The 25,282-nt window shown below is 23.8% G+C and overlaps 1 protein-coding gene across 1 annotated transcript in view; it reads left to right on the top strand.

Moving 5' to 3' along the window:
• LOC134837895 (lachesin-like) overlaps window positions 1-25,282 on the top strand; it is a 79,929-nt gene that overhangs the window by 9,498 nt on the left and 45,149 nt on the right. The window contains exon 2 of the mRNA XM_063853288.1: window positions 14,726-15,877. Within this exon, the coding sequence (XP_063709358.1) occupies window positions 15,760-15,877 (118 nt within the window). The 5' untranslated portion in view covers window positions 14,726-15,759. The remainder of the gene's footprint in view (window positions 1-14,725; window positions 15,878-25,282) is intronic.

Raw genomic sequence — 25,282 nt, 5'->3', positions numbered from 1 at the left:
TTTAAAACTAAAAATTAGTTCAATTTGGTTCAATTATCAAAATAATTTGTTAAATTTTAATTATTATTTTTTTTTTAAATTATTTAATATTTAAATTAATTAATTAAATAAAATTAATTAAAATTTAATTTAATTATTTAAAATTATTTAAAATAAAAAATAATCATTTAAATTCAAACAAAGAACCTCTCAAAAAATAAAATAAAAATCAATTCCTGATGATTTTTCATTTTATTTATTTTTTTTTATATTTCCCTTTTCCACAATCACACTCACAAAGTTGTTCTACTTCACTTCACTCTTGTTACGAGCTCTCAAATAATTACTTTTATTTCCCTCTTCATGTCACCATAAACTTTTTTACATCAATCAATGCGTTTTCAAGTGTTTATTTATTTATTATTTGTGTTGGTGTTGTTATATTGCTGCTTTGCTGCGCGACAAAGGCACAGCATAAAAATAATAAAAAAAGGTGTGAAAAGCACAAGAAATTAACAACATTGGGAACAATAAAAACACACACATTAAAGGTGAAAAAATATTCAATTTGTCGCGCGAACGTTTAATAGGATTTATTTTTATGTCTCGCAGCCATTAAAATGCCAAAAAGAGCTTTTTTATTGCCATTTACAAGGTTCGAAATTAAAAGAATTTCAGATTTGTTAAAGTTCAACAAAAAAATTCTTTTAGGGCATGAGAGATTTAATAAAGAACGAAATTTTTATTAAATCACTTTATTTATCCGAGAGTTGCATTCAATTCATAAGCTATAATGAATATGTTTGATATTTCTGTGCAGTAGGCTGAATGTGTTGAAAATGAGTTCAAAAAAGTTTTCCCTTTTATAGTCCCGAACGAAGGGGGTTCGCTACGAGAGCAAGAGAGAAAAATGTTCGACAGATAAAGTTTTTGATAACATATTTTCTGCAAGCTAAACTACTTTTGCTGCTGCATGTCGACACAATAATCGTCATCATGGTTTTTTGTGAGGAATTTAAGGTTTGAAATTTCAAAAATATTAACCAAAAAATTTATTTGAAGGAAAAAATTCTATCAAGAAATTATAATTTTTTAATAAAATTATATCAAAAAATATTAAAAAAATTTTAAAAAATTAAAAAAATAAAAAAATTAAAAATTAATTAATTAATTATTAATAAATTAAATTTTTGAATTTATTTAAATTAAATTAATTTAATGAAAAAATTTTTTATTTCAAATTTTCAGAGACAAAAATTTTTTTTATTAAATTATTGAAGTTTGGTTTTTTAAAAAAATAAATTTAATTTTAAATTTAATTCTTAAAAAAAAATTTGAATTTTGCATTTAAAAATTTTTAATGGATTTAATAAATTTAAAAAATTTGAAAAAAATTAAGAATTAAAAAAAAAAATAAAACTTAAAAAATTTTTTATTTTTTTTTAAATAAAATTTTAATTTTTTATTAAAAATTTAATTTTGGGTTTCAATTTTTTAAAAGAAAAATTTTTAAAAAAACGAAAAAAATTGTTTCTTAAATAAAATTTTTCAAATAAATTTTTTATTAAAAATAAAATTTAAAAAAAAAAAATTAAATAAATAATTTTATTAACAAAAATAGAAAATATTTAAAAAAAAAAAATAAAAATAATTTTCAAAAAATGAAATTTAACAATTTAAAAAATAAAATCAAAAATTAATAAATTAAAATTAAAAATAAATTAATTAATTAATTAAATCAATTTTAAAATTAAAAAAAAATTGAAAATTCAGTTCCTTCGCTAAAATCTTTCAAATTGCAAAACACAAAAATTTCACATTCCATACTTGTTTTCATTTTTGTCGTATTTAAAGCTGATAATGATGATGATGTTCCTGCTGCGATAAAAAAAATGACGAAATTGAAGCTTGGCGATACGAATCTCTTTCAAGAACGACAAAAATGTTTAAATGCACGTCCTTGTGCAATAAAAATCTTTCTCTTTATCCCAAAAAATATTCAAGGCATTCAAACGACACTTTTCATTGCACAAAAGAGAAACGGAGAAAGATAAGAAGAAGAAGAAACTTCTCTCAAAAAGGAAATGAATTAACTATGTTTCCTTTTATTCCGAATGCCTGAATGTAGCTTTTAAATTGTATCTCGAGAAATCCCCAAGTTAGTTTATTTAGTTCGTTTGTGTGCGCCAAAAAGTAGTTTTGTGTGTTTTTTAATTCAATGTCTCTCCTCTTTTGCGACAGAAACCACGATCCATGAGAACTTTTGCTGAACAACATGCCACAACTAACTTTATCTGGTTGGCTGAATATTTGCCGAGTTGCTTTTGCCAATGATGCCATGCGGTTACGATTAATACAACGAAACCGCACTTTCGACCCATCTTTGCTCAAAATTACGAGAAAATGTTGTTGGCCAAGATGATGCCTGCTTGTCATCCTGCCTTGCTTAATAAACTCTTGAAGGAAAAAAAAATCGATGAACAACCGGAGACGGAGTAAAAACATAACAAGTCAATTATGTATTCGTCTAAAAATTAAGGCAAAGTATGGGAGGTACGGGAAAAATGTTGGAAACATTAAACGCAGATAAAGTAAGAGTTTAATTTGAAACAATGAGCAACCAGTGAGTTACTCTATGGGCGAAAAAAGGGGTAAAATTAACCTCTTAAAAAGTAAATTTATCTTCTAAGGGGGTAATTTGACCTTCATTTGACCTTAAGAGGTTATTTTTCTAAAACGGGCAAAATTGACCTCTTAAGGGGTCAGAATAACTTCTTAAAAAGGTCAATTTAACCCCTTAAGAGATCAATTTTTCTCATAAGGGGTTAAATTGATCTCTTTAAGAGGTTATTCTGACCCCTTGAGAGGTCAATTTGGCCCGTTTTGGAAAAATAACCTCTCAAGGTCAAATTGAGGTCAAATTAACGAAATTAATTTGACCACTCAAGGGGTTAATTTCACCCTTTTTTCGCCCATAGGGTAGTGAGGAACGTGTTGTTGTGCGAAAAATCTCCTACAAAGTCACGAAACAAGCTTAATTTGATGGAAAACTCGTTCTTTCTCCGTAAATGCCTCGACACAAGATATATTGCCGTAAATGTTTACACAAAAATAATAATAACGCTAAAATACGGAAAATTTCCCCGTTTTAAAAGTGTGTCAGAAAATTTACTTTATACAAAAAGGTAATCAGAAGAAAAAAAATCGCACACTAACAAGTTGTTTGTCGACAATTCCTTCGCGTACGAGCAAAATTTACTTGTTTAACTTTTTGACATGAATCAAACAAGTGCATGTCCTGGATAATAATTCATAATTTATACTTTGTTTGGCAAGTGCGCGATATTTCTTTGTTTGCAAAATAAAGAAGAAACTTTTTTAAACTGCGAATGAATTGGAGAAAATTATAACGTCAAGATTAACGAGGTCGATTACAGGTGAAAATTTAAACGTTTAAATCTTGGCGAGTAAATTATTTTGTGAATTTTAGATTTTTCTTTAACATTTTTTGACAGATGTCAGTTTGAAGAAAAAGAAAAAAGATTTTTTTAAAAAAACTTGACTTTTTGATTAATTAATTTTTTGATAAGAAAAATGAAAGGGAATCTTTGTAAAGTTTTTTCAATTAAAACTTTTTATTTTGCTTAGGATTGAATATTTGATAAGTTTAAATGAAAAATTTATTTAGACAGTTAATATTAAATTATTTAATTTAGTTGAATTTTCGATTTATTTTTATTTATTTTAAATGTAAAATAAATTTTATTTAAAAAACAATTGAAAAATTATTTTAATTATTAAATAAATTAAAATAAATGATATTTTTAAAAATAATTTTATTTAAAATTTTTAATAAAAAAATTAATTTTTTAATTAATTTTATTTATTTTTAAATTCAAATATAATTAAATAAAATTAAATTTAAATCTAAATTATTGGAAAAAAAAACATTTTACTTTAATTTTTTATTATTTTTGTAAATCAAAATATTTTTGACAATGATTTAAATTAAAATACATTTTTTTTAAAATAATTTTATTTAAACTTAATTTAAATTAAAAATTAAATTAATTAAATTAAAAAATTCAATTAAATTGAATTAACTTTAAATGTAAGCTAATTGAAAAAATGTTTTAATTTAGTTTAATTTTTTTTTTAATTAATTTTTTTTTATTTTTTTAATTAAAAATGTTTGGTTTTTTCCAAAAATATTTTAATTTATTTAAAAAAAAAATAAAAAAAAATATTTAAAAAAATTTAAAAAAAAATCTTCTTGAATAATTAATAAAAAAATTAAAACTCTTACCTAAAATTCAAATTCAAAAAAATCTTGAAATCTCTTGACTCTTTCGAACAACTTCCAATTTGACACGAAACGCGCCTCAGCAACGAAAATATGTAAACTACTATTACCACACGATTTTAAATAAATCCTTTAAAGTGCTCTCACCATAATCTGACATCGTTTATGCAAGTAGAGCGAGTGAGTGTGTTTTCAATAATTTAAACGAATTTCTGCCTGATTGTGTGTTAAATCTGTTCCATTCCCATCTTACCCCGGCCCGACATCGAACGAACGCAAACAAAGTATAAGAGCGAAAAATTTACATTGTTGCATTTTATTGTGTCGTGCTTCGTGCGCTTCTCAAGTCTTGCTCGGGAACGACTTGAAAGGTAGATAAAAGCATGAAAACGCACTTAACCACAAACTGCATCCACTTACGGCATGCCTTGTCTATTGCCACAAATAAAAGCGAGAGAAAAGCGAAAAATATTAGAGAAAGTTAAGTATTTATGTTCTTTGAAGAAAAAAAATTTCTCTCATTTTTTTTTTCAAGTGTTTCTGTCACCTAAAGTAGAATAATTTAAATTTTCACTTGAGAAGTCTTCGTTAATCTACTTTTTTTTTTGAAATAAAAAAAACTTCCGGATAACGAAGAAAAGAGGAAAAAAGGATGTTTGACCTACATTGAGAGCCCCTATAAAAAGCACGTGATGCCATTCACACATCACAAAACTTGATAAATGAAAAATAAATGAATTTTAAAGGAAAAAATGCCTCATTTTTCACACATGTGTGGCATCGACCTCCTTTTACTGCATTTATTCTAATAATAATCACACATGTGCCCGTCTTTTGTTCTTCGGCAGTCCCCTTCTCGCTCCCCTTTCCAGTCTCATGAGTTTTTAATGTGTGCAAGCTGCAAATTTTTATTATTATGGAGAAATTTGCTCTCTTGCCTTGCATCAGCAGAAAAAAGTGTGTTCTTACAAGAAAAGTGCGCATTTTTTTCTTTTTTTCTCGTTGAGAGAAAAAAAATCGAGAAAATAGTTCACTAAAAGCACTATAGAAGCAGGAGTAATAAAAGTAATAAATTTCACATCATAAATTTTAAACTTGAACTCAATACAACGACGGTTTTCTAACATATTTACTAAGTCACGAGGGAGGAATGTCTCCAATATGTTTTGGATCGAGTGACAAAGAACTTTTTTTAAAAAAAAAAAAAAAAAAAAAAAAAAAAAAAACATGGATTGAAAAAAAAATAAAAAAATCGAAATTAAGAATTATTAAAGTTTAAAATAATTTTTGAACAAAAAAGTAAAAAAAAATATTTAAAAAAAAATTTAAATAAATAAATTTTAATAAATTTTAAATGAAATTAAATTAAAATATTAAATTTTATTAAATTTAAGGCAAAAGATTTTAAAAAAAATTAAAAAAATTAAATTTTATTTTTATTGGAAATTAATTTAAAAAAATCCAAAAAAATAAAAAAAAAATTTTTTTTAATTAAATTTTTAAAAAAACAAAAAAAATTTTAAAATTTCTATAAAAAATTAAAATTATCCAAAAAATATTAAATTTTGAATTAATTTAAGATAAAAAATTCAAACTAACAAAATAAAAAAAAATCAAAATTTCTTCTTCAAAAAAAAAAAAAAAAATAATAATTATTTAAATAAAAAAAAATAATAATAATTAATTTATTAATAAATTTTTATTAAAATTAATAAAAATTATTTTTAAAATTAATTTAAAATTTTTATTTTATTAATTTTAATTTTTAATTTTTATTTTAAAAATTGTTCCAACATTAAAATAAAATTATTTTTAAAATTCAACAACTAAAATAATTAAAAAATAAATTTTTAAATTTAAAATTTAATCAAATTTAAATAATTAATATTAAATTAATTTTAAAATTAAAAAATAAAAATATTGATAAAAAATAAAAAAATTATATAAAAAGCGACTAAGTCCCATAACAAAAATTTCTTGTTGCTCGTTCCTTCTAAAATTTAAACGGTGTCGATATTGATGTCGCATGCACAATAGAACAACAATTGTCTCTGTCTCTTCATATTTCTCGAGTTGTCGTTGCACACATAAAAAAATGTTCTTGATTTTTTCTCCTTTTTTTCAATAAAGTGTCGTCTTATTTTTCATTTTTTTCCATTTTCTTCGTGGAAATAAATTTATCGAGAACAAGAGGAAACGTTTTTCGTCATTAAATAAAGGAGCACAAGAACGACATGGTGTCAGGAAAATAAGATGAATGATAAAGATATCGGAAAGTATATTAAAAAAGATTTAAAGACCTCCGTAGTCATCCAAAAAATATTTCTTTTGTTGCCCGAGCGTAAATTATGTCGTCTCGAAAATTGTTTGTGCGGCATTCGATCGGATATCGGATTTATTGGCAAAAGATGCATTTTCAGGGTAAATTAAACGGAAAATTTAATTTAATCGATTATTTATGGAGCGGAGTGTTGTGTCATCGTTTATTGTTATAAACTCTGCTTTGCTTGCCTGCCGTCTTTTTTTCAAATTTAAATCATTTTCTTCCTGTGCAAGAGAGCTATTCTTTCGCCATTTATCACTTTTTACCTCCTTTTGTTCGTCTTTGCAAGCACGACAAAAAATAAATAAGACTCGCACACGGAACAATTTACTTGGATGACAACAACATCGAATGCAGCTCTCTCGTATATCTTCCGCAAAATTCTATAAAATTGTGTACAAAATGAGTTAAACAAACATATTCTTCTTTATTTTATGGCGCGCGCTGTGTGAGCTGTTGAGGATACAAATACGGCGGAATGTTCAAATAAATGGGAGAGACAGGGATGTGACTTGATTTCAAAAGAATTTTTAATAAAATTTAAAAATTTCGAAAAAAAACTTTTTATATTATTTTTTTTTAATTAATGAGATTTATAAAAAATATTTTTATTTATTTTTTTTAAATTTATATGAATTATTTTTTTAATGATTAAAATTAAATTAAATTAAAATTTCTAAATTAGAAAAAAAAATAAAAAAAATTATTTATATTTATATTTATAAAAATAAATAATTTTTCTTTTAATAATTAATTTTATTTATTTTAATTTTGATTTAATTTATTTTATTTATTTAATTTATTTAATTTATTTTAATTTTTTCAAAAATAAATAATAATAATTATTTTTTAAAAATAAAATTACAAATAATTTTTAATTTTTTTTAAATCTCATTAATTTAAAAAAAAAGTAAGAAAAAATTTTTTTTTTCATATTTTTTTAATTTTTATTAAAAAAAATTTAATAATTAAAATTAAATTAAATTTAAAAAAAAATTAAATTAAAATAAATTTAAAAATTCAAAATGTGAGTTCTCTAAATTAAAAAAATAATGAAATAAAAAATTATTTATTTTTTTAAAAATTTTATAAATAATTGAATTAAATAAAATTTGAAAAAAATAATTTTTCTTTAAATATTATAATTTTAATGAATTAAAAAATAATTCAATATTTTATAAACTTAAAAAAATTAAAATAATATAAAACTGACGATTATTTCGATAAAAAGATTTTTTTATAATTTTAAATTTTTATTTTAATTTTAATTAATTAAATTTTATTTTAATTTAACAAAAATTTTACTTCATGCCTTGAAATCCTTTAATAGTTTCTACTGACATGATCATAACTGCCTGCACTGAATTCCAATAGAAAAAAAGTTGTAAATAATAAAAAATATCAGGAAAAACATAAACTTCCGTGTGTGTGTGACTGACTCAGCAATGAATGACTGGGTTTTGAAAAATTGTTTGTTTGCCAAACGTTGTTCGAAAAAAAAATAATAATTTTTCAGTGAGTTGTTCAACGTCGTGTTCGTGCCTCGTATATCTCCTGTACGCGAGCAAAATAACATCATCCAACGAACAACGAAAAAAATATAAAAAATGACATTGCCAGCTTGGTAACAATAATAATAACATTATAAGCCAATAAAAGGAGACCGTCGACCAATCAACCGGGGGAAATTGAGTTAAGTTCATAACAACAACTGATACACTTTCGTAATTTTTTATTTATTTTTATTTTTTTATCGGCGACGCGATGGCTATTTATGGAGAAAAATTTGTCATTTTTTTTTTTTTGGAGGAAATTGAAAATAATTATGACATGAGAAGGCAAAGACAAAGTTTTGGAGAAAAAATTTTTAACACAAAATACTTTTCCAGGACAACAGCTTTCAGAAAAATTCCAAGTATGTCAGTTGAAGAGACTGAGATGGAGAGAAAGGAAACAATTTGAACATTAAAAACTACTAAAACTCACTCCAACCTGTCTCTGTGGAAAGTTCGAAGCACACATATTGAAACAACTCCGAAACTATTATAACAAAAGGTTCATCATAATAATAGCAAAAATATACTCTTATGATGCCTAAAACTTTCAAAAACATTCAAACTTTTTTTCCTTTCTTTTCTTCTCTCGTCTTGAAGGAGAAGTGCTCGAAAGAAGATATTTTAAAGTGCATTTAAGTTGGAATGTGCTCCATGGATTGAAAGAGAAATGAGTTTAAGACCCTTAGATATTAATTTGGGAATTAAATTTTGCTTAAAGAAGGGAGAAATTTTGAATTTTAAACTTTAAACATATTTATTTATCGGATTTTTTGATTTTAAGACCTTTTTAAAACCAAGAGATTTTTTTGAACTTTTTTTTTTATTTTGGGACCCCAAAAAAATATCTTCAAATTTTTATTTGAACTCTTAGGACATCAAAAAAATATATTCAAGATACATACTTTTAAAATTATTTTACTTCAATAGATTTATTTTACGGGTCTTTAGAGTTTTCAGACCTTATGAAGTACATTCAACATGCTTTTTTTTTTACTTATTTAAGACCCCAAGATTTAAAGTTTTTTTGAACCTTAAGATTTTTTTTTGATATTTTAAACTTCAAAATATTTTTTTAACGTCTTTTAAAAATTTAAGACCCTAAAAAATTCTTTCAAATTCATTATTTAACATTTTGGGACCTCAAAAATTTTATTCAAAATCTTCTTTTGAAATTTGAGACCCCAAGATGTAAAGTTCTCTTTTTATCTTAAGACCTTTTTGTAATCTTTGAACCTTCAAAATAGTTATTTTTACGTCTTTAAAAAATTAAAGACCCCAAATAACTCTTTCAATGTCATTGTTTAAATGTTTAAGACCCCTAAAATTTTTTCAAGGTCATTTTTGAAATTTTTAAGACTCCAAGAAATTCATTAAAGATCTGCTTTTGTAATTTGAGACCCCAAAACTTATCTCAGGGTCATTCTTCAAAAATTTAAGACCTCAAGAAATTCATTTGAGACCTCAAAAAAATTATTTAATGCTCTTTTGAAATTTTTGAGACCTCATTCAGTTGAAATAATTCTCTTTCACTCCGCCATGCATCTCAGCATAAGAAGTGCAACGACGATATGACAAAAGAAAACATACATTTCTGCTCATGAAATGATTTTCCTCCAAGTGCAAAATAATATTTAAACACAGAAAATTTTCTTATTTTCCTTTTTTTTTCTCGGAGTGAATGAACGTATATGGAAAATATGTGAAAAACTTTTTAAACTCACTTCGCACTTCTCCGTCTTCTTCGGATATTTTTTTGATCCGTTTTACCAGATCTTTGCAAAAATGGCAAAAGAATGAGGCAAAAATATGATACAACTTGCAAAACGAAACTAAAGAAAGAAATGTTACTTAAACTTTTATATTCTATTATTTCTTGATACAAGAAAAAAAAGTCGAGAAGAAAAAATTCACATCTGGCTTATATTCATAACCTAGATTTATTTCTTACATGTTTATGAGTGAAGTGCTGAACTTTGTCCATATAAAAATTGAAACTATCTCTCTACTTAAATTAAGAGACTTACAACGACGTTTCGAGAGTAAAGTACCTTGCTGAGCTTCAAGAAGAAAATGAGTAATATTATGCTTTTGATAAGTAAAAGAGCGAAAACTTTTGTCAAGTAGATTTCTTTTTTTTTTTCAATGTAAGTTTTTCTTTAACGGCAAAGCAAAGCAGGAAAAAAGTAAAGTTTATTAATCCTTTTAACTTTTGACGAACTTAATATTCAGTCGGTCTCTTTTTGAAGAAAAAAAAAGAGTGAAGAATGTGTGAAAAAATGTACGGAAATGAAGTCAAAGAAGGTAATTTAGAGGTACTTGAAATGAATGTTTGAAGGTTTTTGATGTAAGCAAATTGAAAAAGTAAAACGTTAAGGACCATTAAATTTTTTTTTTACCGAAAATAAATTAAAATTAAAAAAAACTCAAAAAGTATTTTTTTTTCACATTTTTGTACTCCTCACGTCTTTAAAATTAATTTAAAATTGAAAAATGTTTACCAATTAGAAAGTTTTAATTATTTTTCAACATTTTCTTAATTTTTGTAAATATTTCCTTTGATTTAAAATAAATTTTTTTCATTTTATTTCAAAAAAAATATTTTAATATTCTTACAATACATTTTTGTACTCCTCATATGCAAAAAAAAATGTTTTTGGCAAAAAATTTTTGTTCTAATTTTTTTTTATTTAATTTTAAATTATATTAAATTTTTTTTAAAATGAAATTTCATATTTTTAATGTTTAAATTTTAATATTTTATCAAAAATTCTATTAAAATAATTTTTATGATATTTTTTTTTCATTTTTCAAATTTATCAATTTACTTTTAAAAAATTACATTTTTATACTCCTCAATTTATAAAATTAAAATTGAACAATTTTTTTAAAATAGTAATTTAATTTTTAAATAAATAATTTTAAACAAATTAATAATTAAATAATACAATAAATAAATAATTTAATTTTTGACCACAAAATATAATAAGTTAAATTAAAATTTTTAAAAAAAAAATAAAAATAAATTTTGGTTTAAAAGCGTCAATTTCAGTTCACATCATCAAATAATCTTTTAATTTGCAAAATTTTCGTTAGTTTAACTTTTCGCAAAATTTTGCGTAAAATTAACTCATTTTTGACCAATTTAACCTCTTTTAAAGCGCGAAAGCTCATTTAAACTTTTAAACACTTTTTAATTAGTTACTATTTCCATCTCTTGATACAAATTAAATAATTTACTTTTTCCCTTTAGTCCTCTTCTTCAGTCTTTCGGAGCGACGACGTTCGTCATCATCATAATAATCGTTCTCGTTAATACTTCTTCTTCTTCTTCTCCGTCTTTATGTAAATAAATTTCCCTTTTGTAAAGTGCCAATAATAACATTTCAGCTCTTTTCACACAGAGAAAAAATATTTTTATTATTATTACGAACACAAAACCTTCTCAATTGTCTCCTTTTGTGAATGACTCAGTTCTTATTCAAATTCCGACACACGATCTTTATCAGCAGACAACACACACGAGAACATAAGAAATGTCATCAGTTCCGACAAAAAGCAGATAATCGTTTTATTACCGAGACATTTCTTCCGTATTTGGTCGATTTGCCGAAATTTCCTTCGACGACATTCTATCATATAGCCAATTATTACCTTCGCTCGAGCGATATTGTGATAACATTATTTGTTGATTTTAGTGCCTGCCTTTCGAAAGCGACCCAGACAAATATTATTATTGTTATCGCACAAACAGACGACGACACACCGAGGGAAATAATATTTGCAGCATTATTTAATAATATTTGTCATTTTTTTTTCGTTTTTTTCTGTAAGAAGAGCAAGTTTGTGACAACAGAACCGATACCGAGCAACAAATTACCCGCAAGTCCCGTAAGAAGGAGAAAATTCTGTCACACGTTCCTTTTTTCTCGTTTACCATCATCAATAATAAATGATATTAGTCGTGTCTCGTGTGTGTGTGAGCGAAGGGAGCCTTGCGAAAAAAAAGAAGAAAATTGGGGACGGATATTATCTTTCGTCTTGTGAACATGCCAGCGCCGACGAACGACGACACAAATGTCTTTAAGTATGTGTTGTGTAATAATAAATAAATAAGAAAAAAATTGCAATAACAGGAAAGCCGAAAGACGTGTGTGTGTGAGAGAGATGATATTTGCAACAAAATTTGTTCACAATTTAGACGATATGGAAACGGAGATGAGTTCAGAGTGTTCAAGTTGAATGACATTTTGATCTAAAGTCGATTTATTTGAAAATTTTTCTTTTAAAGCGATTTTCTTTTAAGTTTATTTTTATCTTAAAAGTCAAAAAATAAGTTTTCTGTTCATTAATTTAAAACTTGTGAGAATTTTTTTTTTAATAAATTTATTTATTCATGAAATTTTTTGTTAAAAAAAAATATTAAAATTAAGTTTAAAAATATTTTAATATTTTTTAAATTTTAATGAGATGAGGAGTATGAAAATGAGTAAAATATTATAAAAATTAAATATTAACTAAAAAAATATTTTAAATAATACCAAAGACTTTAAAAAATATTTAAATTCGATTTAAATTAAATTTTAAAACAAAAGTAATTTTTATTTAAAAAAATAATTAATTTTTTAATATGAGGAGTAACAAAATGTAATATCTTATCATAATTTAATTATGAAAATTTAGATTTGATGAAATGAAATAGAAAATGTTTCAAAAAATTTTTTTTTAAAAAAAAAATTGCATGAGGAAAAATTAAAATGTGAAAAATTTTCCTTTTTCTATTTTATTTAGTAATAAGAAATAATTTGAATTAAAAAAAATATTTAGAATTTAAAAAAAATTGCAAAATAATCTTTTAATTGATATATGACTTCATAACACCCCGGTACACTGAAAATTCAAACCAGCGGGACATTGCTGAAGTTAAATTTTTCTAATAGAATGAGAAAACCTGCTTAAAATGGTTTTTAGATGGCTAAAGTCTGGCGCGTGGTTCCTGAGATATTGAGGTTTGAAGTTTCTATGGATTTGTATGAATTTCAGTGCTCGTCAGCTTCGAGCTACGGAAAACACACGACGGAAAACTTAGAATAAAAAGGTTGTCAATTAAGCTACACTGACAAACGATACCTTTTTGGAAAGGTAAGAGAATTAGCAATCTGATAAAAATATTTTTAGGCTCAATTTTTAGCATCTTTTTAGGCTCTTGGAGGCTTTTCCATAAAATTTCGGAAAATTCTTTCGATTTTTTTAATTTTTTTTAATATTTTGGTCTAATTTTTATTTTATTAACAGTTTTAAAAACGTTTCCTGATATGAATGCTAATTTTTAAGCATCATCTTTTAAATTTAATAATTTTTTGAAAAAAATGTTGCATACTTAGAGCCTGAGTGACCTATGAATGACTCATGTACCTTATTTGATGATTTAATTTACATGTTTTTGGACAATTTGTAACATTAATCATCATGGACAAGTTATATTAACAAAATTTTAATAGTTTTAAATTAAAAACAAACATATTTTTTACATAAATTTAAAAAAACAACAAAAAATCGAAAGAATTTTAAAAAATGTATACTAAAAGCCTCCAAAAGCCTAATTAGAGCCTAAAAATTAAGCCTAATAATATTTTTATCAGATTGCTATTTCTCTTACCTTTCCAAAAAGGTATCGTTTGTCAGTGTAGCTTACTCGAAAACCTTTTTATTCTAAGTTTTCCGTCGCGTGTTTTTCGTAGCTCGAAGCTGACGAGCACTGAAATTCATACAAATCCATAGAAACTTCAAACCTCAATATCTCAGGAACCACGCGCCAGACTTTAGCCATCTAAAAACCATTTTAAGCAGGTTTTCTCATTCTATTAGAAAAATTTAACTTCAGCAATGTCCCGCTGGTTTGAATTTTCGCTGTACCGGGGTGTAATATGAGGAGTACAAAAACGTAAAAATCTTATGTAAAAATTTTGTATACTAAATTATAAAAATAAATCAAAAAGGAAAATTTTTTGGATTCTAAAGTAAATATTTATAAAAACCATAAATTTTTGAAAAATTTAATAATCAAAAAACTTTAAATTAATATTTTTAATTGAAAAATTAATTTAAAGACATGAGGAGTACAAAAAATGTACAAAAATGAGCAATAATCTAATTTATTCTATTTTATTAAAAATAAAAAAATAAATTTATGAAAAATTTTTAAAAAATAAAATTTTAAATCCAAAACTTGATTTAACTTTAATAAAAGCTATCATTTAAAATATAAATAAAAAGCAATAATCCGTTAAACCACAAAATATCTCTTGACAAAAAAAAATGCAAAAAAAATCCAATAAAACTTTGTAATATTTTATCACAACTTGGTCATCATTGGTCAGCATTCCTCCCATGTACTCCTCATATCACACACAAAATATTCCATCATTAAAATCTCATTTAATAGATTTATTGACTCTCATCTACTCGTTTTTTTTTTGCTTTATGGCTCATGGGCAACGATGATCTCCCGATCATATAATTTAATAAAATATTTTAAATTTTTTTCCCACATTTTTTTCGTTACAGAAATAAATGCTGAAGGACATTCAAGGCTCGGAGAATGTGGAAATAATTACGTCATTTTTTGTCTTGTATCACGCAGCAGCAACAACATATCATCAAATGTGGTAGAAAACCAAACATATCCTCGTGTCGTATGAAAAATTACTCCGCCGCAATTTCATCATCATATGAAAAAAAAAATATTTTTTTTTATTTGATTGAGAGTGAGATTTATCCAGAGTGACGTCCCTTCATCCGTTTATCATCAATGGAAGCGAAAAAGGAGAGGAAAAATGAAAAATATGTTTAATTAAATATGGGACGACTTCATGATGTTCGTGGTTTAATAATAAAAAATGACATTTTTCCCTCGATTTCTGTAAAAAGAGTAAAAAATTAAAAAAAAAAACTTCCAACCTTGAGGTTCATTAAACCCAAGTCGTCGTCGTCGTAATCAAACAAGAAGAAAAGAAAAAAATACTGCAAGACAGCGAATTGAATTGTCGATATTGATTTTGCTCAATTGTAACTTTTTTGCGTCATCGCCAGATTTTTCTTGAAAAAAAAAATTTAATCAAATTTAAAGCTTCTGAAGGAAAAATAAAAAGAAGTGAACAAAGAATTTCGCCTGATTTAACACTCTCTCGGTTGCTTTCTGCACCGAAAATAACACACGAAGCGAAAAAAAACAAGAAAAAATTCTTCGTGTGAACAAAAGACTCACAGACAACAGTCTCCTGCAAAAAAAAAGAGAAAAAGTATCAAAAAAGTGGAACACCTTTCCTTGATTTTGTTTACTTTCGTTCAGCATTCAAGCTCGACGACAGCAAAAAAAAAACAAAAGAAAAATACTTGAAAGGTTTGTAAATCACAATTTCATGAAAGGAAATGCTCATATCATTTTTCCTCATGTACGGGAGTGAATAAAAAGATTTTTTTTTGAATTCAGTGAAATTTGTTTACTAAACAATAAGCAAAAAAAAAAAATTCTGTAAATATTTGCCAAAAATAAAAAAAAATAGAAAAAAAAGTTCTCTAATGCTTCAAGCTGCAGAATTATGGCAACTACTCTGATAAACATGGATATACCGACATTTACGTTGCTCATGATTTTCGCATATATGTTTACGTTGAACAATTTAAATGGAATTACATCAGCATCACAGACGATTCAAGGTGAGTTTGCACAAAATTTTTTTTTTTATTTTTTGGTTTTATCTCTTTTGGACTATTTTCATGTGGATTTTGTTCAATTAAAAAAAAATTGACGAGTGAATGGATGCAATGTAAATAGAGATGAACCGCAATTTTATCGACATTGTTCCGAAATATGAGAACAATTACGATAATTAAAAAGAGAAAAGATAAAAAGCAAGCAAAGTTTTTTTTTGTGGATATTAGTTTGAAAAATAATTATTTTATCAATTTTCGGAAGAAATTAAAAAAAAAAAAATTAAAAAAAAACAATTAATTTTTATCATTAAAACAATTCTTACAAATTTTATCCAGTTTATGATTCTTAACTTTTAAAAAATTTTCTAAAAATTATTTGATAGTAATTGAAGTAATTTTTTGATATTTTTCATTTAATTTTCGATTCTAAAATAAAAAAAAATATAAAAAATTTTTAAGGTAAAATCTTTTACATTTTTCATTCTTTATTCGAGCCTTAATTTAAAAAAAATCTAAAATTTCTTAAAAATTATTTTTTTGACATTTACAATCCAATTTTTGACTCTATAATTTAAAAAAAAATTAAAATTAAATAAATAAATTTATTAATTTTTTAAAATATTTTTTTTTTTAATTTTTCATCCAATTCTTGATTTGAAATTTTCAAAAAATTGAAAAAAAAATTTTTTTACAGTTTTTATCCAATTTAGAATTCTAAAATTTTGAAATTTTTTCAAAAAATTTTTAAACTTGATTTTTTTTTAATATTTTTCATCAAATTTTTTAAAATTTAAAATAAAAAAAAATTTAAGAAATTTTTAAAATTCTTAATTTTTTTTACATTTTTTGTCAAATTTTCTATTCTAAAATTTCAAAAAAATTTTAAATTAAATTTTTTGACATTTTTCATCCAATTTTTAATTCTGAACAAAACGAAAAAAATAAAAGTCTAAATAAAAAAATATATATTTTTTTTGTTTATGAAGAATATTTTAAAATCTACAAAGCTAAAAAAAATCTTTTAAAATGAAAAACGAAGTAAATATTTCTAAAAATACTTTTCCATCCGATTAAAGACAAGAGAATTTCCTCGAACAAAAATTCTTGAATCTTCCTTTGTTTACATTTCATTTTCATAACAACAATGAAGGATTTTGTAACCGAGCCATCAATATTCAAGAATTGTCCGGAAACCATCATGATTGAAGTGTGTGTTTGTGTGGAAAAGTAATCCTTACTTACCATACCCATACAGAAGAGCCTTCGTACGAAGGAAAATATTATGTAAAAACACTCACTTACTCGTCTCGCATGATTTGAGTTACAATGTGTGTTTTTGTGTGAAAAAAAGTGTTTGCTTGTAAATATTTTGAAATAACAATTCCTTCAACTTGGCTGGAGAAAAGAAAAGAAATCCGAAAATAGATCATCTTCTTATGCTTCTCGTTCGACGTCAATCTACGGAGCCCGAATGACTGAAGGGTGTAACATTTTTTTAAAAGATTTATTACATTCTCCCTTCATTTGGCGCACGAGGAACGAACAAGGCACACATTTCCTACATGATTAATGAAAAATGGGTTAAAATCAAATCATGATACGTAATAATAATAATAATAATAAGGCTCTGCGTGTGTGTGTGAAGAGGGTTTTTTGTTTCATTAGCAACGTTGGGGAATCGCCTCTCATACCCCCTTTGAGTTCGGTATGTTAACTAGTCGTGTTCAACAAGCAAACGGTAAAAAGGTGAGAATTGAACAACGAGCGAACCCTTGTCAAAGGAGTAAATCATTGACGCTTCCTGCATATTTTATTCATGTAGTTTTGTCAAAGCAACAGAAGAATCAACTTTTTGTTACGGGGAATTGGAAAGCATGTCAAAAAATACAAATTTACTAAATGGGTTTCTGAACGTTTTTTTAAACGACATTTTTTAAAGAAAATTTGAATTTTTGGCGCCAAAATTGCATTTTTACTCAACGCATATTTTTTTTTTAAATTTTTAATGCCCAGTTTGCATTTCAAGAGTATTACTAAAAATTTCAAAAAAATAAATTTTACTTTAAAAATTTTTTAACAAATTATTTTAAATTTTACTTTAAAAATTTTTTAACAAATTATTTTAAATTTAAAAGTATCTCAAAATGAAGCCCAAGAAATTTTCAGAAATTTTTTTTTGAACCCAGTTTGCATTTTAAGAGTTTCATCAAAAATTTAAAAAAATTAAGTTTAACTCGAACACTTTTGTAGCAATTTTTTTTAATTAAAAAGTTTCTATAAGTAGCCCAAGGCAAATTTAAAATTTAATTTTTGGCGCCAAAATTGATTTTTTCCCAATGCATATATTTAAGAAATTTTTTATACCCAGATTGTATTTCAAGAATTTATTTATAATTTTTTTAAAAATTAAAACTAAGTTTATGAATATTTTGGCAAATTTATTTTAATTCAAAGTTTTCTTTAAAAAGCCCAATGCGTAATTCAAAATTTTAAACAAGTTTTCATCCAAGTTTGCATTTCAAGAGTTTTATTAAAAGTGTCAAAAAATTTATTTTACTTTAAAAAATTTTTATAAAATTATTTTAAATTAAAAAGTATCTTAAAAAAGAGCCCAAAGACAAATTTTAAAATTTTTAGCAAATTTTCAGAATTTTTTTTGAACCCAGTTTACATTTTTAAAATTTTTAACTTTGAAGATATTCATAAGAACTTTTTTGACTTCTTAAGAAGATTTTATTTAAAAAAAATACAAAACCTCAAAATATAAATTTTTGCCCAATGCACAATTCATAAAATTTTTTAAAATATTTCAAAATGTGCATTGGGACTAACAAAAAATGCGCTCAAATAATTTACATCAACAATTAATCAAATCTCTTAGTTGATTATTAATTCATTTCACTCTGAGCCAAAATGAAAAACAAAAAAAAAAGAGACAAAAAGGGGAAACAACAGAGGACAGACAAGCCCATCAACAACATGTCCCACTGAATATTTAATGTTATTGTTACAACAATTCACGCCTTAATTGATCGAAAAAAAAAATTTTTTTTTTGACAATTTATGAATTACAAGGCGTCTCCCCTCCCGTTGCGTATCTCGTCATTGGAACGCTCTACAAAAACATGAAACGGATGCATGGCTCGTTAAATATTATTATTGTTTGCTTATTCGATAATCCTTTTTTTTCTCTGAAACTGAAAAGCGTTTCGAACACAAAAAAAACTTTTCCATTAAAACTAATTAGATTTTACAAATTAAAATGGACTGATAAAACAATGAATGAATGTCGTTCGTACGCAGCAAAAAAAAATGAGAATTTATAAAAAAATAAAGCACTTGAGACAAGAAAAAAAAGAAATAAAAAGAAGAGTCGGAGGATCATGAAACGTTTTGCTAACTGCGAGAAGGATAAAATAATTATTTAATTTTTTACGCTTTCGGTCTCGCATTTCTTTTATCGTCACGATAATGATAAAAAAACTTGTTGTTGGTTTATGGATTTGCAAAAAAATAAATTCCAAGACCGTTGGAGCATGATATTTCTATGAAGAGTGGATAATAGAGTAGAAAAGCGGAAATTTTTTATACAATTCAATTTAAAATTGTTTAAATTGTCTTTTGTGTTTCGGAATTGCATGACTGCAATAATGATGATATTTGACGTTTTATCTCGATTTTTTTCTTTACCTCGAATTATTTAGGTTAAGAGTTGAAAATTAACAAAAAAGAAATAAAAAGTGAATAATTAAGCTTTAAAAATTATTTTTAATTTGAAATTTTAATTAAAATAAGTTTTTAAATAATTTAATTAAAAATTATTTATTTTTTTTTAAATCATAATAAAAATAATTTTAATTTTTTTTTTAATTTTTTTTTTCAAAATGATTTTTAATTTAATTTTTTCATTTTTTTAATTAAAAATATTTTTAATTGAATAAAAATAATTAATTTTTTAGACAATGAATTTTATTAAAATATTTGTTATTGTTCAAAAATTTAATTATTTTTATTCAATTAAAAATATTTTTAATTTAAAAAAATTAAATTAAATTAAAAATTATTTTGAAAAATAAAAAATTTTTAATTACCTTTTTTATTATTTTGACTTTAAAAAAAATAATTAATTTTTAATTAGTTATTTATTAAAAATTATCATATTTTTTTTTATTTTATTAATTTATTTTAATAAAAATTTCAAAATTAAATTTATTTTTGGAATTTTTAAATTAAATAATTGAATTTAAAAATTGAAATAATTTTAAAGTTTTTATTTTTTCAAAATAATTTTTAATTTAATTAAATTATTTTTTAATATTAAAAATATTTTGAATTCAATAAAAATAATTAAATTTTTAGACAATAAAAAATATTTTTAAGTTTTAAAAAATTATTTTTGTAAATTAAACAATTGAACTAAAAAAAAAAATTTTAAAGTGAATTTTTTTTTTTGAAAATATTAAAATATTATAAAAAAATTTAAATTATATATTTTAATTAAATATTTATTTATTTTTTAATTAAATAATTTTTAAATATATTTTAATATTAAAAAAAATCATAAAATTATTGTGTGAAATAAAAAAAAAACAAAAATTATTTATTATGAAAAAAAATCACAATTTAAAAAAAAATCAACAAAAAAATATTTTTCGCATCAAAATAGGATGAAATTCAAGCAAAGTTTAACCTTCGCTTTCATAAATTAATTAACACTTCATTTCTCGCATTACACTCTCGTTCGAAACAAACTTTAAAACTCATCATAAAACAATGATGATGATGCACCCATTCTCTCTCACTCCCATGTGGCTGCTCAATGTGTTTAACAACAATAAATAATAATCCAAGCTCGTGTTGCTCAACGAGTAAGTACAATTATTATTACCGCGAATGATTTTTTCATCGTTGTTTACGGAGGTTTTGCGTTGCGCAATTTTCGATACAAATTAATTATGGATGAAAAATAATTGTATTTTCGGGTAAAATTGTTCCGCGCACAAAAACGACGATGGAACATGTAAATTAACGGAAAATATCTCTATTTCATCGATTTTTCTGAAAGGCTTAAATTTCTGAGAAAATATTATTTAATTTACTCGAATTCGCCATTATTGCGGCGAAATCAATTAGTGAGCAAGCAAGCCGTCATTCCGGGAATTTTTCTGTTTTGTATTTAATTACAAAATAAAGCGAACGCTCCATTTGAAAAAGGAGACAGGTGTTCGGTACTTCATCTTATAATAAACGCAAATGAGAGGGGGATCAAGTTGAAATGTAAAACACAGCGATGCGGTGATGTCGCGGCTTATAAGTAGTTGAAACAAAAGATACGAAAATGAGACAAGTGTTCGCGAGACAAGAGGTGAAAGAGCCAAAATTATTTGCCGAGAAACAACAAATATTTCATAAGCTTACCACTCTTTAGTTTTCTCTTAATTATGCTGGAAATGTAAATTTTAGGAGAAGAATTTTGTGTTTAGGCGGAAGTTGTAAAGCCCGAAAATTGTTTTTAATGAAACTTAATTGAGTGGTTTTTCTATGAAAATTAATTTAAATTTTTATGTAAATATTTTCATTAAAAATTTTTAATTTAAAAATATTTTGCTGATTATTAAAAATATTTTATTAAATTTAATTAAATATTAAAAAAAAATAAATTAAATTGTAAAAAAAATAATAAAAAAAAATTTTTTTAAATCTTTAATTATAAATTAATTTGAATATTATTTAATTAAATTAAAAAAAAATAATTAAATATTTGAGAAAAATAAAAAATATATTTGAAGTTTTATTTTTATTTTTTTTTTAAATTTAATAAATTTATTAAATAAATAAAAATATTATTAAAAAAAAATAATTTTAATAAAATTTAATTGTTTAAAAAAATAATTAATTTTTTAAAATCTTTAAAATACTATTCTAAATTTTATTTAATTAAATAAAAAAAAAACTATTTAGTTAATTTGAGTAAAAAATTAAAAAAAATATTTGTTTAAAAAAATAATTAAGTTAAATAATTTTATTTTATTTTTAATAAATAATTTTATTTAATAAAAAATATAATTTTTTTAAATAAAATATTTGAGCAAATATTTAAAAAAAAAATATTTATCATTATTTTTTATTTTTCAAAAGTTTAAATTTATTTAAAATTAATTTTAAAAATTAAAAAAAAATATGTAAAAATAAAATAAAATAAAATTAATAAAAAATTTATTATTTTTATAAAATTATTTAAAAATATTTTTTTTTTTTGAAAAAAGAATTTTTTCATAAAATTTTTCCAAGCATATAAACCAATAAAACTTGGATTTACTCAACTAAAAAACAACAAATCTTGTTTTCCCCGAAAATCCTCATTCAATAAACTCAGAAATAAACAAAAATATTTATTTTCTCCATAAAATCCGAGAGAAAACAATTTTCATTCATAAAATGGTCAGTCAATTGTGCCGCTTGGCAATAACTCCCGATCATTATCTCAACTTAACAACACTTGACAAATTATTTTATTCCTTATCGGAGTCGTGCAAATTTCTCCGCCTCTCACCTCTTGCCTTGCCTTATCGTCGAAAGCCACATCTGGATAATGTGTACGTTCAGAGGCATTAAATTTGAAATATGTTTCTTTAACAATATAAATTTTACAACAAGACAACATTCGAGAGAACGAGAGAGAGCTCTTTGCCACATGGATTTACAACTCATTCATATCTTATTCTTTGTGTGTCTTTTCCCTTTTATTTCCTTGCTATGTTAGCTAAGCCCTTGTACTCGACGTACATTGTCATCGTTTGTAGGTGAAAATGATATTCGTAAAAAGTTGAAACAAGGACAGGAAAATTTACTGCATTGAATGGCAGTTACTGCGAATAACGACAGATGGATGTTAGGAAAAAAAAGTATGTCACGTGTATGTTATAGACACGTATATAGAGAATCATAAATGATGAAGGTAAACGTAAAGATAATAATAATCATCATAACGAGAAATATTTATTTATTTAAAACTTTTTTTTTAAATTGTCTTAAGCGCTTTTTATATAGGAAAAAAATTATAAAAAAATTTCTTAAATTTTTTGACAGGTAAAAAAATTTTAAAAGTCAAAAAAATTTCTTAACAAATTTTTTTTTAATATAAAATAATTTTTTAAGATTAATTTTAATCATTTTAAAAATATTTAATTAAAAATAAATCAAAAATAACCAATTTAGTAAAAATTTTGACATCTGTCATTTTTAGAGCTGTCAATTTTTTTGTAATTCTTAAATAACACATAATGAGAATTTAACATAAGATAAGTTACGTACAAAAATTAAATTTTTATTTTTTTTATTCTAAATTTTAGTGCTATTATTTAAAATTTTGACAGTTCAATAAATGACAGCTGTCAAAATTTTTACAAAAATGTCAATATTTAAGTAATTCTATGAGTTTTTATAATTTTTTTTTAGTAATATTTAGATAAATTTTTAGTTAAATCTGAAAAATATTAAATTAGAATGAAATTATAAAAAAAATAATTTTGTCAGTTCAAAAATTGACAGCTGTCAAAATTTTCAGTACGAAATCAATTTTTGACTAATTTTATGAATCTTTTGATTAAAATTTAACCAAAATTTTTCATTTAATCTTAAAGAAATTAAATTAAAATAAAATAAAAATTAAATATTTTTGACAGAAAATGACAGCTGTCAAAATTTTCACTAAAATATCAATTTTTAAGTGATTTTATGATTTTTTTTAAACTTTCAAGTTTACATAAGCTTTAATTTTTCAATAAATTTTTTAAAAAATAATTTTAAATTAAATTATAATAAAAAGTTAATTTTTGACAGCTGTCAAAAAATTTATAAATAAATTGAAAAATTTCGCAAAAATGTATAATTTGAACCGAAAAATTTCCTTAAATTGTAATGATATCAAAAATTGAACCTTTAACAAAAAAAATCATCATCAAAAAAAAAAGCCCGCCATAAAATTTCTCAGAAAACAAATCAACAAAAGAGCTTCCCACTCGAAACAAAAATTCATCACAAAACGCCTTTTAGGTAAAAAGTATCAAGGTAATACGAAACAGATAAAAAAGTATAACATGTTGCATTGTTATCCTTTTTTTATTATTCGTATTTTATGCCGATTCCTACATATTTCCATATTTCTATATCGATTTTGTCATAAAAATTTTATTTTTATCTATGAATTTTTTTTCGTTACTCGAACAATCTTCAGAAAAAAAAAATCAGACAGCAAAAAATCGATTTATTCATCAAAATTTAAAAAGAGAGAAAAAATTGAACCGCCTTAATTTTCTTTCATTCCGTCTTTTATCCTTTCTGTTACTACTTGCCATGATCATCCTTGACGAAATTAATGATAATATGATAGTTGCGTGTCTAACAGCAACGCGAGTCTAAACAATTTACTCGAATATGGCACGTCGTGGATATAAATAAATAATAAATACGAGAGAGAGCGAGGAAAAAAACTAACAATTGTTGCTTCTTGTAAAAGTTTTTGATTACTTTTTTTATTTTATTATTATTATTACTATTTAAATTAGAGAGTTTCTCTTTTTTTATTTTATTTTATTATTATTTCGCAGAAAGTTCAGTCTATTCAAGTTTTTCATATGAACTTCTGGCATGACGATTTTCTCTCTTTAAAAGGAAAGAAAAGCAAAATTGTGTGAAATTTGTTCGGCGTTTTTGTTCTTCGAACGACTACAGAAGTCTAAAACACAATGGGAATAATAATAATAGTAGAGGAAAAAAAGTGCAAAACTACTGAAATAAACTTTTATTTAAAACAAAATTTATTTATTTTTCCGCCTTCTTGTGTATTTCTCATTTACTGCAGCGCGCGCCGCACCGAGAGACTCGACTCTCGCGTAGTTTTTAGTTAAATTTTAATAATAATTCATTTTTGTACTTTTATTATGATAATTTTCATTTCCTTCGCCTGCTTTGGCAGAGTGCAGTACAACTGTTCTTCTGTTGTTCATTGTTTGTCGACATGACGTGTTCCTTCGCAATGCAAAAAGGAAAACTTTTCACCTTTTCACAACTCCTCGACATTTATTCATTTTATTTCAAATTAACTTTTTTTTGTGTGTATTGTGAGAAATGTCAATAATATGAGTTCTTATGGAAAAGGAAATAAATTGAATTTTTAATTTTTTCTTTTTTTTCTTTGATCAGAAATATGAAAATTTTCATGAAATAATTTTGTTAATTTTTTTCAAGATTTTTTCTTGATATTAATATTTAATTTAATCAAATTTTAAAATATTTATAAAAAAATTATTAAAATTCTGAATTTTGGCAACCTTGTAATTTTTTTAATTTTCAAATTCTTGTAGCTTTTTAATTTATTATTTTTTATTTGATATTTTTTATTAATTT

Source organism: Culicoides brevitarsis, chromosome 1 (genome assembly GCF_036172545.1).
Source record: "Culicoides brevitarsis isolate CSIRO-B50_1 chromosome 1, AGI_CSIRO_Cbre_v1, whole genome shotgun sequence".
Classification (NCBI taxonomy): Eukaryota; Metazoa; Arthropoda; class Insecta; order Diptera; family Ceratopogonidae; genus Culicoides; species Culicoides brevitarsis.
This window is presented reverse-complemented; position numbering and strand designations above follow the sequence as displayed.